At 38.4% G+C, this 18,724-nt stretch overlaps 2 protein-coding genes across 4 annotated transcripts in view; one reads left to right on the top strand and one right to left on the bottom strand.

The window, feature by feature from the left end:
• Positions 1-10,951, bottom strand: part of MATCAP2 (microtubule associated tyrosine carboxypeptidase 2) — a gene marked incomplete at both ends in the record, with an annotated part of 89,111 nt that extends 78,160 nt beyond the window's left edge. Inside the window, 2 exons of the mRNA XM_082661444.1 lie at positions 5,305-5,374; positions 10,835-10,951. Of these exons, the coding sequence (XP_082517570.1) occupies positions 5,305-5,374; positions 10,835-10,951 (187 nt within the window). The remainder of the gene's footprint in view (positions 1-5,304; positions 5,375-10,834) is intronic.
• ANLN (anillin, actin binding protein) overlaps positions 10,904-18,724 on the top strand; it is a gene marked incomplete at its 5' end in the record, with an annotated part of 53,794 nt that continues 45,973 nt past the window's right edge. For all 3 annotated transcript variants that reach the window (XM_082661443.1, XM_082661442.1, XM_082661441.1), the window contains 2 exons: positions 10,904-10,921; positions 17,038-17,191. In XM_082661443.1, the coding sequence (XP_082517569.1) occupies positions 10,904-10,921; positions 17,038-17,191 (172 nt within the window). The remainder of the gene's footprint in view (positions 10,922-17,037; positions 17,192-18,724) is intronic.

Raw genomic sequence — 18,724 nt, 5'->3', positions numbered from 1 at the left:
ATACTATATAAAAGGGAATATCAATTAATTCAAAGAATTTAAAAAAGATATTCTTTGTGTACTATTAGGCACTGAAGTACTCTTGCTAACAAATTCATGAAAACAAGGAGTTTATCTAATTTCTTACAAAACTAGTACTGTTATAAGCTTCTTTTACCACTCCAGCCTATGCAGTTATTCATCCTCATCAAGCTTTGTGCATCTACTTTGTTAATTATTGATTCGTGCTATGCCTGTTTAGTATTTCCATTGGGTAAGGCATCTGCAGCTGTCCACTTGGCTGCTTTTGAGTCAGCATTGTTTTTACATATCTGCCAGAACAATGAACAATTCCATCTTTTTGAGAAACTTTCCTTTATACCTGTTTCTATATAAACTCCATTTTCAAAGCACTGATTGCAAAATAAAGTTAAGAAGTATTAAAACTGCTTTTAATAATTTGTTTATCTCTAAGGATACACGTCCCCCCTTTTTAAAGTTTTACTATACTTAAGTTTTCCAAAAATAGCCAAGAATGCTATTGTAGTTATCCTACCACAGCATTATACTTCACTTTTTTAATGGTATTTTTATGTTCACTACCAGCACTGTATTGTGGATCATTTCAATTTCTGATTCTCCTTAATGATGATTTCCATTAAATTTTAGATACAAAAATGATAGGAAAATAGATATTTTCAGAGAAATATTGGTTTTTTAAATCTGTGGTGTGATTTTTATGTTATGGATAAAGAACTTATATTTTTCTTATTGTTTTCAGTAACTTTTGTTTAATTAACTCATATGTTAATGTGTATATTCCATGTACAAACTATTGATACATGGCAAGTTACTCACAGTCAATGGAGTTTCAGGACAAAAGAAGTCAGTCAAAACATCTCTGTAGTAAGAGAGGATGGGAATTTTTTTTTTTTTTTTAAGAAAAAAGATCAACATCTTCCTTTTTAAAGGCTTAGAACACATTTGATCATTAAGCTGGGTAGTAAAGGCCAAGAAAGAGGAATGGTGAAGACTGGAGAAGGTTGCTAATAAGCATTGTTAGTGCTGGTGGAGAGACAAATAACTATAACATTTCACTTTCTATAGAAAAAGTTCATTTTGTTGAGAGCAGATCAAGTATATATTATGCTTGAAACTGAGAAAAAGTTTAATTCCTTAAGGAGAAGTTATCTCAGTAACTAAAAAAAAATAGAACATTAAAATAATTTGTTTACTTTTACATTTCAGATGAGAGTTTAAAAGCATAAGGGAAGGAGAGTCTTCTAGAAAATACTTTTCACTTTCCTCCCGGTTCTCTTGGAAACAATTTACAACATTCTATGTCATTGGAAATTTATGAATCGAGGAAAATTAATCTGCAGCTTGCCATTATAAAAGAACAGAGAAACTGGTTGCAACATCCCAGATTCTAACAAGCATTAAAGGAAGCCTCAGGGCAGCTGTAAACAATGTTCCTTGACTCTGAAAGAAAAAAAGAGCCAGGGAAAGTTGGTTTCTGTAGCTTTAAGAAATTTTTTTCAGTGCAGTTTGAATGCTTTTGGGATGTCTGTATTGAGAGAATGGAATGTTTTCAGTATGTCTTTTTCAGGAGAATGAAAAACATGAAGTGGAAGCCAAATAAAAGAATGCTTTGTGAAACTGCCTCTGCCTTTCACCTCATTGAAAATAGTCAGGACAGCACAAAAATCCTGGGAAACCCTGTGATATTTTTTTGATAGGATGTTTTATTGTAAATGACTGAGGGAGGAAGGATATTTTTTATTAATCAGACATCAAAAATATTGCCTATCTTAATTACATTTTGAAGAAATCAAGATGTGCATTAATTTACTCCTTCCACAGATGTTTATTAAGTATTTATGTTACTACTGGTAGTGCATACACACATATGTAAATATGATATACATATATCAGGCAGTCCTTGTGCGCATACATCAGGGATGCTGTGGTGAGTAAATCAGATAGAGTCCCAGTTCTCTTGGAACTTATAGTGGGAGAAACAAATAACAGTCAAGTAAACAAATGATGTAATAGATACAAATAGGTGCCATGAAGTATAGTAAATCAGAGAAGTATACTAGACATGGTGACTTGGGGTACGGAGGGGTCAGGAAAAGCCTCTTTGAGGAAGTGACTTTTGAGACTTGAAGGATAAGAAAGAGTCAGCCATGAGAAATTTGGGGCGGGGTTGGGCGGGGGAGACAAGCATTCAAAGTAGAGGGAATTGCAAAGGAAAAAGCCCTGGGATGGGAATGATCTTGTCCTGATCCTGGGGCTATGTGAAGGTCAGCACGGTTGGAGTCCAGTGAGCTGGGGGAAAGTGAAAAGATTTCAGAGGTAGCAGGGGCTAAGGAAAGGAATTTGGACTTTTTTCCAAGTACAATCAGAAGCCACTAAAACAGGGCAGTGACATAATATGGCTTTTTTTTTTTTAAAGATCGCATTGACTGCTCTGAGAACGATGGATAAGAGGATGAGAGTGGAAGCAGGGAAACCAGACAGGAGACTCTTGCAGTAGGTCCAGTGAGGGTGATGATGGCTTAAAGTGGAATGGAAGCTGCAGAGAGGGAGAGAAGTAAAAGATATATTTGGAGGCAGAGATGATGGTAGGTTGGGTATGTGGATAGAGTAGAAGGAAAAGAAGAAAGAACTGAATATGACCCCTAGGTTTTTGGCCTGAGCAACTGGGTAGACAGTGGTGCCATTTATGGAAATGGAGAAGATTGGGGAAAGAATAGGTTTAGTGGGGAAATTCCATTTTGGATTTGTTAAGTTTAATACACCAGTTAAAAGTCCAAGTCAAGATTTCACATAGGTGGTTGGATATTAGTGTTCTGAGTTCAAGGAAGAGATCACGCCAAAGAAATAAATTTGGGAACCATCAGTATACAGATGGTATTTTTAAAATTTTTTTGCGGTACACGGGCCTCTCACCGTTGTGGCCTCTCCCGTTGCGGAGCACAGGCTCCGGACGCGCAGGCTCAGTGGCCATGGCTCACGGGCCCAGCCGCTCCGCGGCATATGGGATCTTCCCAGACTGGGGCACGAACCCGTGTCCCCTGCATTGGCAAGCGGACTCTCAACCACTGTGCCACCAGGGAAGCCCTATACAGATGGTATTTTAAGTCAATGGAACTGATGAGATCATCTGGGGGTGTGTGTGTAGGTAGACAAGAGCACCCAGGGTAGAATTTAAAGTTCTTAGTTACTTAGTTGTGGGGCAGAGGAAAAGAAGCCAACAAAGTTACACACACACACACACACACACACACACACACACACACACACACACACACACACACACACACACACACACACACACAGAGAGAGATCTTCTTCAACTTATGATTGGGTTATGTCCCGATAAACCCATCCTAAGTCAAAAACGCATTTAAATGCACCTAACCTACCAAACATTATAGCTTAGCCTAGCCTAGCTTAAACATACTCAGAACAATTACATTAGGCTACAGTTGGGCAAAATGAACACAAAGCCTATTTTATTATAAAATGATGAATATCTCATGTAATTTATTGAGTACTGTACTGGAAATGAAAAACAGAATGGTTGTATGGGTTTTGGTTGTTTAGCCCCCGATCACAAGGCTGACTGGGAGCTGCATCTTGGTGCAGCTGCCTAGCCTCATGAGCATTGTACTGCTTATTGCTAGCCCAGGAAAAGATCAAAATTGGGCAGTGTTTGGGGAAGAGACCTGGGAAGGGCCAATGACAGGTTCTGGAAATCTCTGACTAGTCACAATCTTCTTGGTTCCTCATCTGCTATTTTAGGGGGCTGAATTAGGTGATCCCTGCCAGCTCCTACCTTTTTTTTTAAACTTGCTTGGCCACCTTTTAAGAATAGATGAACTACTTAGCATGTGGCCTCATAGAAAAGGGCAGGGTGGGAAGTCAGGGCTAATACATAGGCATGGCTACAAATGAACTGTGACATTTTAAATTTGACCAAAAGTTGGGAAAGGAGAATAAACTGAAGGTTAGGGTTAGAGGGGACTTGCAGGTTAAGTAGGCGAGAGCAGCAGTAGAGAAAAGATAAGGATTTTAGATTACAATCAGAAGCCAGTTTGGGGATTTGAAATCTTGGAGATGGAGCACTTCCTGGTTGTGTTTAGCGTCCAAGTGTGGCCATATATGTGGTGGACAAGCAGAAGACAGGAGGAGGTCAGTAGAGTTGGAAGGTTTGTGGAATGGTGAGATCAGAGCGTAGGAGGCTGTGGTCACTGAGAATTCATCAGCAAACATTTCTTGAGGGCTTAGTACCCGCCAGGCATGAATGGTGCTGACGAATGCGGATGGTGTCAGGCTGTGAGAAGCAGGGCAGAGAGTGAAAGCAGATGTCATGAACGCAAACATTTAGAAGGGCTAATGCGCCAGGGGAAGAACCAAGGTCTGGAAAGAGTATGTGAAGAGAAATTTTTGAAGTGTTTGAAAGATAAAGAAGTTCATGACAGATGTCAGTGGAGTACAATGAACCTTCTTGTTTCAAACTTAAGGGGAAGATTTTGGGACTTCCCTGGCGGTCTGGTGGTTAAGATTCTTCCTTTCCACTGCAGGGGGCACGGGTTCGGTCCCTGGTCCGGCCCCTGGTCGGGGAACTAAGATCCCATATGCCGCATGGCCAAAAAATAAAAGGAGAAGAATTTATTTTTGATGTTCAATAAAGAGATTTTGATGTTTAAGAAACATTGACTTCTGCTATTTTTTAATATTTAAGAGCTACTTTTCTTTTATATGGGATTGCTAAAAAATTTAAAAATAGGTTCTGTGAATATAGCTTTGAGAAATCTTGGTATGGAAAAGTAAAGATAGCATATGTAAATTATAGTGCAATAAGTACATAAAAGAATTCTTCGTCTTTATGAAAGGATTTACCATGGTCCTTTAAATATGAATTCCCTTAATACCGTATTAACCACTTGAGAAAGTAAAAAGGAGATTAGAGCTGTATACATTTTGAGAATACTCTATTGAATAAAGGAAATATGACTGTAGTTGCATGGGTTTTTGGAAACAATACAATATGTTAGAAAGCACACACACAATCTATTTTTCCTCACTTTGGAATATGAAACATTTTCATTGATTAACTTAGAAAAGAAAAAAATCTGATGCTAAGGACCACTAAAACTGTTTAAAACCCTTATAATGTGATGCTAGTGACCATTAATAGGAGATATTGTAACAAATAAAATAGCCCTTTAGTAACACGTATATAACATCTTTTGATAGTTCTTATTTCTTCATTATAATGAATGTGTAAAAGAAGTGGCCCTTCAGCCAGATAACCTGAAGTAGAGAACTTGACCTTAATCCTTCTTGCCACTGCCTTATGGTTAGATCTTGGCCTTTTTGATTCCTGTAAAAATAAGAATATTTAGGTCATTGTTTTATTTTGTGAATGAAATGAGAATGTGTGTGAATATACTTTGAAAAAGTAACTGCACATACATAACATATGGAGTGTCCTTATTGAAGTAAATGTTTTTGACTTTTTGTGTTTTTCAGCCTTCCATCAATTTTATCTGTGAAAACATGATTAGTATTTCCTTTCTTGAAAAGGATCTTAGAAGGAGCAAATATTCATTTACTAGGGCTACCTTTAATCTCTAGTTATCTCTTCTTCAGAGCCTTGATTCTATTCTTTTTTTTAATAAATAAATAAATAAAATAAATAATTTATTTGTGGCTGCGTTGGGTCTTTGTTGCTGCGCAGGCTTTCTCTAGTTGCGGTGAGCGGGGCTACTCTTCATTGCAGTGAGCGGGCTTCTCATTGCGGTGGCTTCTCATGTTCCACAGCATGAGATCTAGGCACATGGGCTTCAGTAGTTGTGGCTCACAGGCTCAGTAGTTGTGGCTCGTGGGCTCTAGAGTACATAGCCTTGATTCTATTCTTAAATTAATATAATAAGCTGTGGTCTTTACCTAAATAACCTGAGAAATTGTGGTTTTTATTTGAATAACTAGAGAAGACACTTTTGATGACTTTCAGAATACTATCATCGTTAGGCCAAACTGTATAACTAAATGGTAATAATCATGTGAATATAATATATTTATTTTCCTTCCTAACTTAGTAGTTAAATTTTTTTTAAAACAATTTTAAGAGAAAAACATGGTTGCTATGTATTCAGCACTTTAGATATAGCTCAAGAGCACATTTACATCATTATTGTGTCTTTGGTGATCAAAATAAATAAATTAACTGAAATGTCAAGATCATAAACAGGATTTGAAGTCAGGCAGATCTGGTTCAAATTATAGGTGATGGACTTAGAGCAATCACTTAGCCTCTTTGCACCTCAGTTTCTTCATCTATAAAAAAGGAATAATAGTTATCTTACATTCATTCATTCAACAAATATCTACTGAACTCGTGTGCCCTGAAGCTCTAGGTTACAATTACCAACAAGACAAGTCCCTGCCATTCCATCGCTTACAGTCTAGTAGAAGAAGTAGATGATAAACTTAAACACATATCTAAAATAATCCCATGTTAAGTGGTAAATGCAATGAAGAAAATATAACAGTAATGGGATAGAACATGACTTGGGGGGGAGAGAGGAGGGGTGTGGCCACCTGATCAAACAAGTCTTCTTGAGGAGATAGCACATTTGAGCTCAGACCCAATTAATGACTAGCCAGCCATGGGTAGATCTACGAATATCCAGGGCATGGAAAGTTCTTGAGGCAGGAAGAAATTTGGCCTATTTTTATGACTAGAAAAAAGTCCTATGAGGCTGGAGACTAGTGGGAAAAAGAAGGGAGAGTACTGTGATATCTGGAGAATATTAGGATACTAGGAGAGGCAAGCAAGGTTCAGGTCATGTAGGGCCCTGTAGGTATGATAAAGAATTTGGATATTATTCTAATTGCAACAGAAGACATAAACTGGCTCAAAACAAGAAACTGACACCATAAAATTTACATTTTAAAAAGCTCCCACTCTATGAATAAATTGTTAAAACTAATAAGATTGCTCAATAGGTTTGTAATAATCATGTTCCTATATATCAATAACAGTTTTAAAATATAATTTAAAAGATAACATTTATAAAAGCAATAACAACGAAAAAGATACATAGGAACAAATTAAAGAGTTTAAAGATCTTTATGGAAGTACATTATAAACATTTTTGGACGATATTAAAGAAGGCTTAAATTAATGAAGATATATCCATGTTCAGGAATGGAAAGGCTTGATATGACAAAGATGTCATTTTCCTCCGAATTATTTGATAAATTCAGTACGATTCCAATGACAAATCTCAAGAGGATTTTTCTTTCCTTTGTGGCCCTTGACAATCTGACCCCAAAATTTATATGGAAGAATAAGGGGACAAAATTAACAACGTCAATTTTTAATTTGCCCTATGAGATAACAACACATTATGAAAACAGTTCGATATTGGGTGAGGAATAGACAAATAAACCAGTAGAACAGAATAAAGAACAGTATAAACAGTAGAACAGTAGAACAGAATAAAGAGCTCCTAAATAGACCTACATATACAGGAGAAGTTGGTACATGACAAAAGTGGCATTAAGGTCAGTGGGGAAAGGATGGACAGTTAAATAACTGCTGCTAAGACATCTGGTTATCCAAACAAAAAACAAGATCAATCCAGATAATTTAAAGACAAAACCATGAAAAACACATGCTTTTTAGAAGAAAATATGAGAGAATATATTTACAACCTCAGGATAGGGAAAGGGAAGGATTTCTTGAGATATAAAAAGCACAAACCCTACTGGAAAATATACATATATTTAATTATATTAATAGGAAACATTTCTGTACACCCAAGACATCCTAAAGTGAAAAGACAAACCATAAACTAGGAAAAGATATTTGCCAGCCAAAAAACCAAAAGGAGTTATTTTCCCGGAAAATAGTAAACAAACAACAAAAGCCTACAAATCAATAAGAAAAAGCAACCACATAGAAAAATGGGCAAAGGATGTGAATTTGAAATTCACAGAAAAGGAAAACTTAAAGGCCAATAAACACATGAAATAATGTTCACTTCCATTAGTAATAGGATAAATGCATACAAACAAGAATGACAGAATCTAAAAAGTATCCAAGTACTAGGGAGGCACTAGGGTAGCAGGCATGCTCATTTAAAGCTGACTGGAATACAAATTGTTACAATCGTTTGAAGAGCAATTTATTTTTAATATCTAGCAATAATATTGAAATATATTTATTGAAATGATCCTCTATTTCCTAGGTATATTATTCTACAGAAAGTTTTGCATGTATGAATAAGGAGACATAAAAATATTCATGGCATCATGGGGTCTTTGGAATGAAAAACTGGAAATGAGCTAAATGTCCATTAACAGGATAATGGATACATAAATTACAAGTATATTAATACAATAGAATACAGCAGTGAGAATGAATAAAATGCAGCTATACCTGTTAGTGAGGATGAATCTCATAAAGAGAATATTCAGAAAAGAAACCAACTGCAGAAAGTTTTACTTACAGTAAAAATAAAACTTATGTAAAACACTATATATTGATATGGATATATATGTAGATGTAATAAAAGTACATACATTTCATGGGAACGATAAACATGAAAATCAGGATAGTTTTACCCTTGGGGAATGGGATTAAGGAGGAATACACAGGAGACTTCAATTATAAAATTACATATTTTTTAAGCTAGGTGGTGGGTACACAGTTATCTGTTCCATTCATTAATTTTTTGGTAAAGTGGAAATATTTTATAACACAATTTTCAAGAGGAGAAAAGTAATTCTAGCTTATAAAGTGAAGCGTGAACTATCAGAGGGTAAGAAGGGAAATAGGGAGAACTGTTAGCAGACAGTTGCAGTATTCTGAGAGTAGACTTGAGTCTCTAGCACAGCCTCGGGCACATGGTAGGTGTTTAACGAACTTCAGCTATTGTGTGGTGGTTTGCTATTATCATCATCAGGGTAAAGACAGGGGGATTGTGAAGAAAGATAAACTAAATGTTTTGGGTAGTTATATTGAGTGACTTGCTGTATTTATCTCTTTTAGTCTTGACTAGGATCTGGTCATAAAGAATCTAAGGCTCACAGAGGCCAAAGCCGGAAGGCTCACGGCTTCATAAATTTCTATTGACTCATTTTCCAATGTCGCGTAAACTTCCTCCTGAACCTGCACTCCTCAATACACCCACCACTTTCTGGTCCAGCACTGGGAAAAAATTCAAGTGGCTTTTCTCTTTGGTTCATAAGTAGCATATTTTGAGTTAAATATTAATAATTCGATACAGCAAACACTTGGATAGGGGCTTATTACTTATTACAGAATACTTTTGGATCTCTTTTAATTTTTCACCTGATCCTCCTAACAACTCTGAGGACTGGCAGGGCAGCTGATTATTTCTGTTTTACCGATGAGTAAACTAACATCCAAAGAGGCTAACCTGGTGACCATGAACTTCATGGAATCATATCTTAAACATTTTGTGATTGAGTGGGCATTTTTCAGCTTTAATTGTACTTTCAAAGGAGTCTATGACTCCCCAGAAAGGTCTAAGAAATACTGAGTTAAATGATTTGCCTAAAGCCTAAGGTCATATGGTCTTGGTGGAGCCAAGACCTCAAGGAATTTCTTCTTATCCCACACTCAGAATTCTTTCCATTACAACGTATAGCACCAAAATTCAAATTAGAGATATTATTAGTGAAATACTTTTTGTAATGTTTACTGACTGCTAAGATGGAAACGTTATTAAATACACCGAAACTTCTTACTTGGGAGAAATAGTTTTGGCTTGTTCAGCCGTTGGGCATTCACTCAGCAATCTACTCTGCTACAGATGACGAAGTCCAAACCTGTTTGTTGTCTTTATAACAAGCCCTAGTACAGATTTACTAAATAAGAAATGAATCTGATACAGTAACTATAAAATGTACTTTACAATTCTCAGTAATCTACAGAGAATAATCATGAAATACAGCTTGATTCAGCGATGGAAGGCAGGCTATGAGCTGAGAATGGGATTTTCATTTCTCCTGGGCCAGTCACTTAATGTCTCAGGGTCTCCCTTCTCTTAGCTGTAAAAGGGAGGATTAAAGTGGGTAGCTTCTCAGCTCTAACACTGCATGCAGTTTGATGGGATTAAAATAAAAAGGACGACAGGAGTTTCGTGTATAAACTCTTTACACACAGTCTGTTAATGTTAACCTTATTTTCCCAATAAGAAAGGCCAGTGTCCAAGGTGGGTAACTGGTCATTAGCCCCAAGTGTCCTTCTTGGCCCTCAAGAAGGCCAAGCCTGAGTCCCCCTAGGAGTGAAGTAGGGGCGGTTAGGCAGGTGGTCAGAAAGCTATGTCAGGTCTATGGTCCAGTGGGATTTCAAACAGAAGGGCCCTTAATCCTAAATTTAGGAATGAAGGAAAGCGGAAACGCCCAAGCACAGGCGCGAAGGGACCTGCTTAAACAGGCTTGGGTGTGCGAGCGTTTGGGGTGGGGCTTCGAGCCGGGAGGCAGTTGAAGGGCCGAGCGCAGCACCTACCTCCGCATCTCCGCCGCCAGGGGTGGGCTATCACTGAGAAGACTAAGCTACCCTTCGGAACCTCCCAGCCCGGTCAAGGCCACGTGATCCAGCGCCAGTGCGGGGAGAGGCGTGCCCTGCCCTCCGCCCCGCCCCGCGCGCACGCGCGCAGCTCCCGGCGCTGAAATTCAAATTTGAACCGCCGCTGAAGGCCGAGCGTGACACTGGAGGCTGTGGGGAAGAGGAGAGTAGGTTGGGAGAGTTCCCCAGCCCCGGACTTCTTGTTTTCTCCAAGTGACACACTGAACCGGCACTCACGTCTTTTCTTTTTCCGAATTTGAACCACCGTTTCGGTCGTCTCGCAATCGACACGCGAAGCCCGTGGCGATGGACCCGTTTACCGAGGTGAGAAAACTTGCGGGCAGAGCCAGCCATGACCCTTCTCGGCCCCCACCCTCCCTTCCCACCTTCTGTCTCCCTCCGGACCCACCGGGCGGAGAGCGCGTGCGCGCGCGTGCGCAGAGTGTGCGTGCGGGTGTCGGACTGGGGAAACCAGGAGGGGGCCGCCGGTTCTCTCTGCTCTGCGGCTGCGGTTCTGCGGTTTTCTTGTTCTTATTCCTGCAGATGAAGCTCTGGAGGCGGGGTGGGGTGGGGAAGCTTTGAGTCTGTTCTCAGTAGCAGTAGTGAAAAAACCTCCTGTCAGCCCCGGTTATCATATGCCCCTCTGGAGTGGATCCCTGTCCCTTGCGAGGGTGAGGTGGGGGCCTGACCAAAAGATCCCGCTGGAAGTAAAAGCCGGGTTAACTTGCAAGGTGGAGTCGGGTGTCCGAGTGACTCAGTGCTGTGTGTGCAGCCGCCGCCCGGAAATGGAATGGAATGTGATTTGCAGGGTTCCTGTGGCCCGCAGAGGAGCCGTGCATTTAAGGATGCTGTGAACGAAATGACAGCAAAACGTTAAAATAAGCCGGCGCCTGAAACCATTGCATCCGTTCTTATAAAGTCAATAGTTCCTTCAGATTCTATTGCTCAGCTAACTAGCAAAGAAGATTCATACCTGAGATTGATACAAATTGAAAGGAAACAGTGTTAGCCGAATACGTACAAACCAAAATTAATAGCCGACGATTTAAAAAAAAATAGTAAAGAAATAAACCTTTTTGGGTGTGTTTATGGAGCATACCATTACAGCAATACTTCACTCATCTTTTGTTCTTTGGAAATTAAATATGGATTAATTACATCGTTATTGTGTCGATTATTTGTCTAGCTTTGGCTTCTTGTTGACAAGGTACTTTGACACACTCAGGAATTTCCACTCCTTTTCTTCCAGGACAGTTCCTCATTTTTTAGGTTGTTGTGCAAGTTTCAACTCAAAAAATAACAGTTGCTGCAAAGTGAGCCTAAAAATGTCTCTGCACTAGATTGAAAAATTGAATGGAGAGTGGTAATACTTTTTTTTTTTTGAGATGTACTTACAATCCTAAGATGTTAAAAGTTTCAACAATTAGAGTTTGCTTGTGTTCAAACACAACAGTGTTTATTTTTGTTTACAAATTCTCAATCATCTCTGGGAGAAAACACATAAATTCGTTAACCTTAAATATTCTAACAGAAAAATCCTGAACACATTTTTGTATTAGCTTTAAAGAATAGAGCTGGTCGTGCACTACATATTTTTCACTTACATTGAAGTTAAAAAGGATACATTATGTTCCAACTTAGAATAGGATTCCTTAAAATATTAGCCCTATGTGTTCTGAATATTTTCATTCTCCTAGGTAACTGACAGGACAAAGCATTTTGAAGGTTGACTGAAAATTGTACTTTGTTTTACTTAAAAATGTTATTCTGAAGCTAGTACAAATCTCAGTTGAAAGAAACTTTTCTTTAAAAGAAACTTCATTTTAGAGTGTGCTCAGAAATATGTATGGTTTATGTTATGAAAAGTTAGATTGGTTGCAGTTGGAATAAACAGCTTTGACATCTTTTCCTTAATTGGTAATGAGTGAACAATTTGAATTGGTTCCAAAGATTAGGTGCTTAATTATAGCATTCATAACATTTTTGCACAGTGAAACTAACTGGTACAGTTCCTTGTCTGAAAAAAAAATTGGAAGTCAGTTAAAATGACTTTCTCACCCAGAGTTCCTTATCAGAACCATAGAACAGGGAAAATTATTTGAGAGAACTGTTTCCTCAGTTTTCCCAAGGGTGATTCTTAACCAGACCACCCTACAGGCATAGGAGAGATGTTAATTAATTACATTAATGCCAGGGCGTTAGGGATTAATTCTCTTGGTAACTCTAGTTGAGAAAGGCTACAACTATCCTAAACTCTTGTTTCCTCAGACAAGGCTGTTGTGCAGTGGTTCTCCTCCCTGCTGTCACTAGTGCTGTCTGGCACACTCTTCCTCTCCCTGCCTCTTCTGCCTGGCAAACTCTGTTTCAACCTGCAGCTCACAGTTTGATTCCCCATCTTCAGAGGGGAGATCACCTTTCACAGTACCCATCTCACTTGCATTTATTTACCCATTGAACATGTTTTCTGTTAGAATGTAAGCTTCTGGAAGTAGGACTGTTGTCTCCTATTCAGAGAGATGTTTCCCTAACATCAAGCACATCCAATAATGTTCTGCCAAATTGATATGGAAGAGAGCCATTCAGTGCAAATCATTTTACAGGCAAATAATTATATACAACAGTAACTGTTAGGACATTTTAGCAATATTGTTTTCTCTATTGTAGAAAATTTCAAATATAATGCATCCACCACCCAGCAACACATGGCCATATTGTTTTACTGTATTGCCTTCTAATCCCTCCCTCTGAATTATTTGGAAGCAAATTCTAGAGATCATATAATTTTATATGTAAGCACTTAAGTATCACTGAACACTAAAGACTTAAAAAAAAATCATAATGCTACTATCACACCTAAAAAATCAACAGCAGTTCCTTAATATCATCAAACATTGTAAGTGTTCAGGTTTCCTTAAGTGTCCCATGTTTTTGCAGTTTGTTTGAATCAGCATCTAGACAGGGTCCACAGGACCATGTCTTCCTAATGTTCTTCATGGACCAACTGGAGATAAAGAATCCATCTTGATTTATGGATGAACAAACAGTTAAGGCACACGTTTATTATTATGATCAGCAGATAGTGTTAAAAAAGTTCTGTTGATTGTATGAATTTGGTTAGTTTTGCTGATGATTAGTTCTTTAAAAGAGCAATTGGATTTAGTCAAAAGACAGTTTATAGCAAAGTAGTTAAGAGTCCAGACTCCGGAGCCTGGTTCTGAATCTTGGCTTGCCACTGTTTTTTGTTTTTTTTTTTAATTTTTGTCCACATTGGGTCTTTTCTTGCTGTGCGCTGGCTTTCTCTAATTGCAGCCAGTGGTGGCTTCTCTTGTTGCGGAGCACAGGCTCTAGGCACATGAGCTTAGTAGTTGTGGCTCGCGGGCTCAATAGTTGTGGTTCGTGGGCTTAGTTGCTCTGCGGCATATGAGATCTTCCTGGACCAGGGCTCGAACCCATGTCCCCTGCATTGGCAGATGAATTCTTGACCACTGCGCCACCAGGGAAGTCCCTGCCTTGACACTTCTTAACTGTGTAACCTATGGCTTGAGTTTCTTCATCTGAGTTTCTTCATCTGTAAAACAGTAGTAAAAACAGAATTTTACCAAATCATATTTTGAAGATGAAACGAGTTAGTGTGTGCAGACACTGAAAGTACTTTATATTAAGTCCTGTATAAGCATTAGTGATTGTTGTAATTTTTGTTAGGTGGATTTAAAACCATCAACTTACTACTCATGATGTCAGTATTAGCCTCTTGGTGTGAAGACCTGCTCACTAGTGATGGTCATCCCACTCCAAGACTAGCACAGAGAAACCCAGAGCTAGGTGTGCCAAGTGAGAGCTTTCTATGTAGGAACCTTAAAAGAGAAAAAGCTACAATTAAAATACATAAAGCATCTTTTCTTGTGATATAAATAGATATACATGCTATCACTGTTTTGGATAGAGTTTGTCTAATTTTCCAGAACTAAGCGAAATCTCTGTGATGACCTGGGAAAGAATGCTGCTACAGCATTTTGAAAATAGTAAGTTAATTGTTATTGAGTCTACTTTGTTTAAGAAGGCAAGAAAATCAGTAGTATCTCCTAGAAAAAATTTCTGTCAGAAATAGTTTGAGGGATATGGGGCAGAAATTGCTTTAGGACTATATGCTTCAGTTATCTTAGATTCATCCATGTGGAATACCTTCCTGATTATGTTAGTAATTGCAGTGTTTTATTATTTTTTTAATGCCTCTGTTATTTGAAGAAGGAGGTGTGATATTTGAAGGAATGTACCTTATAAATAAAAGATCCCTTAAATTCCTGTTACACTTTTATAAGGAAGGGTGACTTACATTTATTGAGCTGTTGAGTTTATGTATTTTAGATACATCATTTCTTTACATTAATAATCTTTGGTGCTTATTAGTTTTATTTTACAGATTAGGGAACTTTTTTGCTTATCTACTTTAATATGTTTTAATCTTGAAATTTTTGAATCTAATGTAGGAAAAGAACACTTGTGTATGTTTGAATGGCAAAACCACATTCTTCTGTGACCCATTACTCATAGTAACCGAAGATATACGGACTCATAAGTATTCTAACTGACCAGAATGGAATGTGGGCGTGTCCATGAATGAATATAGTTAGTCTAGTTTTGTATCTTGGGAGTGATATATTTTATTGTGGGGGAAATTATCAGACATATATGAATTTGTGTAATACTATCACTTTTGAGTTTGTTGAAGACTTTTATTTAAAGGGTGAAGGTCTTGTGTTTTGGAAGGCATTTGGCTCATAAATTACTCTTTCAGTGACATAGCATTTAGGTTTAGTGTTACTTCTTTCAATGAGAAATCATTCCTAAGTAGAGAGTTGTGCCTTCTTCCAAATTTAGCTCATGCTTCTTTTGCATACTCAGAAGGATTAAAAGAATTATTATTCTGTTTTAATTAAGCAACTAAAAAGGTCAGATGGAGTTTAATTCCTTAGTCTGCACTAACTGCTATATCTGTGTTTGCAGGGCAGTCTGTAAACTCCAGCCAGTAATCTGCATGCCTCCTTCGGTTGTGTTCATTTGAAAGAGAATGAATTGTTTTACAGGGTCTTGTGTTTGCTATACTACACTGATTCGAATTAGGAGCATACATTGGGGTTAGAAAAGAGTAGTATTCACGATTCTATGGAATGGCTAAGATTTCACCTTAAAACTATTATATATTGATATTTAATTAAATAAAACATAAGATTATTTAGGCTTCTTTATTTTTCTCTTAGAAAGTGTCTTATGTCTTCAAAGGACTATTATGCCAGTTATCTCTTGCCATCACCCCAAATCTTAGTGGTTGTATTAGTTTTGCTGCTACAACAAATTATTACAAATTTACTGGCTTAACATCACACATATTAATTATCTTCTGTAGGTCAGAAGTCTGATAGGTTTTGCTGGGTTCAAATCAAAGTGTTAGCAGGATTGTGTTCCTTTTGGACGCTCTAGGGAGAATCTGTTTCCTCGCCTTTTCCAGCTGATAGAGGCCGCCTGCATTTTTTGGCCTGTGGCCGAAAAATGTCCATCACTCTGACCTCTGCTTCCCTTGTCACATCTTCCCTGACTCTGAGCTTCTGGGCCGCTCTTCCCTCATAAGGACAATTGCCCTTTTGAGGCCCACCCAGAAAATCCAGGATAATCTCTCCATCTCAAGGTCATTAATTTAATCACGTCAGCAAAGTCTCTTTTGCCATGTAAGGTAACATATTCACAGGTTCATGGGATTAGGACAATGAACAACTTTGGGGGACCATTATTCTGCCTACCATAGTGGTTAAAACAACCACCACATTATTTTCCATGATTCAGTGGCTTAGCATTTGGGCTCAGCTGGGCTGGACTTCTGGTGTCCCCTGCAGTCGTATAGGAGTCTGCAGTGATATACAGATTACCCAGGACTGGATGGTCTAAAATAGCCTTCCTCTCAGGTCTGGTGGTTGATGCTGGCTGTCAGCTGGGCCATGTGTCTAGCAGGCTTAACCTGGGCTTCTTCTTGTGGAGGCAGTGTTCCAAGAGAGTGAGAGCAGAAACTACAAGACCTCTTGAGGCCTGGGACTGGAAGTCACATACACAGTATCACTTCTGCTGCGTTTTAATGGTCAAAGTGAATCATAAGGCCATCCCAATTCAAATAGCTTTTGATGGAAGCAGAAAAAAGTTTGTGGCCATTTAAAATCTCATACAACTAACTTAACACATTTTATTCCCCCTTTAATGTTCATATTACGTCCGTAATTAAATTTTGACATGGGGGTGTTCATTTGGTGAATCTTGACTTAATTACTTAGGATTTCACTTTTGAAATGTATTTAACTGTTATCGTACATGGTGGCAATTAGTGATTTTAGAAGATACCTGAAGTTTTCTGAACCTTTGACGAGACTTGTGTTTTAACGCTCTGATATACGTAGAAACTGCTTGAACGAACCCGTGCCAGACGCGAGAATCTTCAGAGGAAAATGGCTGAGCGGCCCACCCCAGCAGCAAGATCTGCGACTCACGCCAAGCGAGTCAGGGAGCCACTTTCAGAAGCAAGTAACCAGCAGCCCCTGTCTGGTGGTGAAGGTAAAAGGCTTTGTGGGGAAAAGTAAACTTGGTATTTTTTAAAAGGAGATAAGCGCCAAGCGTTTTATTGTTCATGCAGAAGAACCAAGGTCTTTAGGAGACAGATGGAATAGCCTCTGGGAGAAAGATCAGCGTGTTGTATTCCAGACCTATTATATTAGGCCTAGAACCTATCAGGCCAGAGCAGAATTTCTTAACAAATATTTCAGATTAACTGGTTGAACTTTATTTTCCTCATTCCAAAATTATCCTTAAAACCTCTCAGGGAAGAATAATAAAGGAGCACTGGGGCACTTATACTGCCGTAGTATAGAGTTTATCTACCCCAACAGGTGCCAGTGCAGCTGACCACCGGGTTCAGATGTACCTGTGGCGTGAGCAGGGCAACAAAAGGCAGACCTGCCTGCAGATGCTTGTAATTTGATGAGCCTTTTCATCCTCTGTCTGCTGAACCATCTCTCTCAGGCTGGGCACAAAGTACAGGTTGTTAATCTACAGAACTGGTGAAATTAAACAGAAACAAAATTAAGCAACCCCCCCCACCCTACCCCCAACAAATCCACACACACCTGGAAGCTTGTCTGATTCTTTCCTAAATCCTGGCATCCTCAGCCTACGTCAGTCAGCCGGCTTAACCTTTTCCTAGCATTTGGAATAATCTGGAGATGATCATTTCCCTTAGTATAAATTTAAAATACATATAGAAGAAGAGTATTACAGAGGACAAAACCAATATTACAAAAGAGATGAGGGCATAGTGCTGGCTCCCATTATTTTGTGAGCTAACCATAGAAGGAGAGTTTATTTTTGTGTGTTAATACATTTTGAAGGGAGGGAATACCATATATATTACATAGGAAATAGAGGCCTGGCTCCAGTCCAGGATCTCTTCATCGTGGCATGGGTTTATGCAATCAAATATTGAGTACTATGTACTTGAAAACCAGTGGTTGGAACTGTGTTTTGATGCTTAAATGGAAAGATTTACTGTTATAAGCAATGTAAACTCAAAGAATTCTTTACTTTCAGATAGTGAAGCATGTTAAATAGGAATACGTCCAAAAAATGATTAGATAAGTTTGTTGAAAATATACCCTTAAATGAGTTGCAGAAGACTGGAAAGTTTCATGATGTACATTTAATTAGATTGATGTTTATGAGGGCAATCATGACTTCCCACTGATCATACTTCGGTTACTACCAGAACAAGAACACTTGGTTAGACAGCCAATGAAACTGACCTCTTATGGAATTTACATTCCTACCTTTTAAAGTATTAGTTTTCGAGGAGATATATTAAAACTCATTCTTGGGTAAAAATTATATGCCTTGTGTTTGAATAGCTCCTTTTTCTTTTAGGACTTTTAAATTTATTTTATAGGTGTTCGTGGAAGTTTAAAATGTAAAATGTTGTTAAACGCTTGTGCCAGTGAATTTGTTTGGTATTGACCAGATAATTCAGTCAGGTTTTGGTTCTCTGCCTCCTAAACCTCAAGCCAGGTGCCCTTCTACCCTTGTTTACTATTGTTCATG

This window comes from Grampus griseus, assembly GCF_964374135.1.
Source record: "Grampus griseus genome assembly, chromosome: 9".
NCBI lineage: Eukaryota > Metazoa > Chordata > Mammalia > Artiodactyla > Delphinidae > Grampus > Grampus griseus.
The sequence above is the reverse complement of the archived record's forward strand: the minus strand, read 5'-3'. Positions and strand labels throughout refer to the sequence as shown.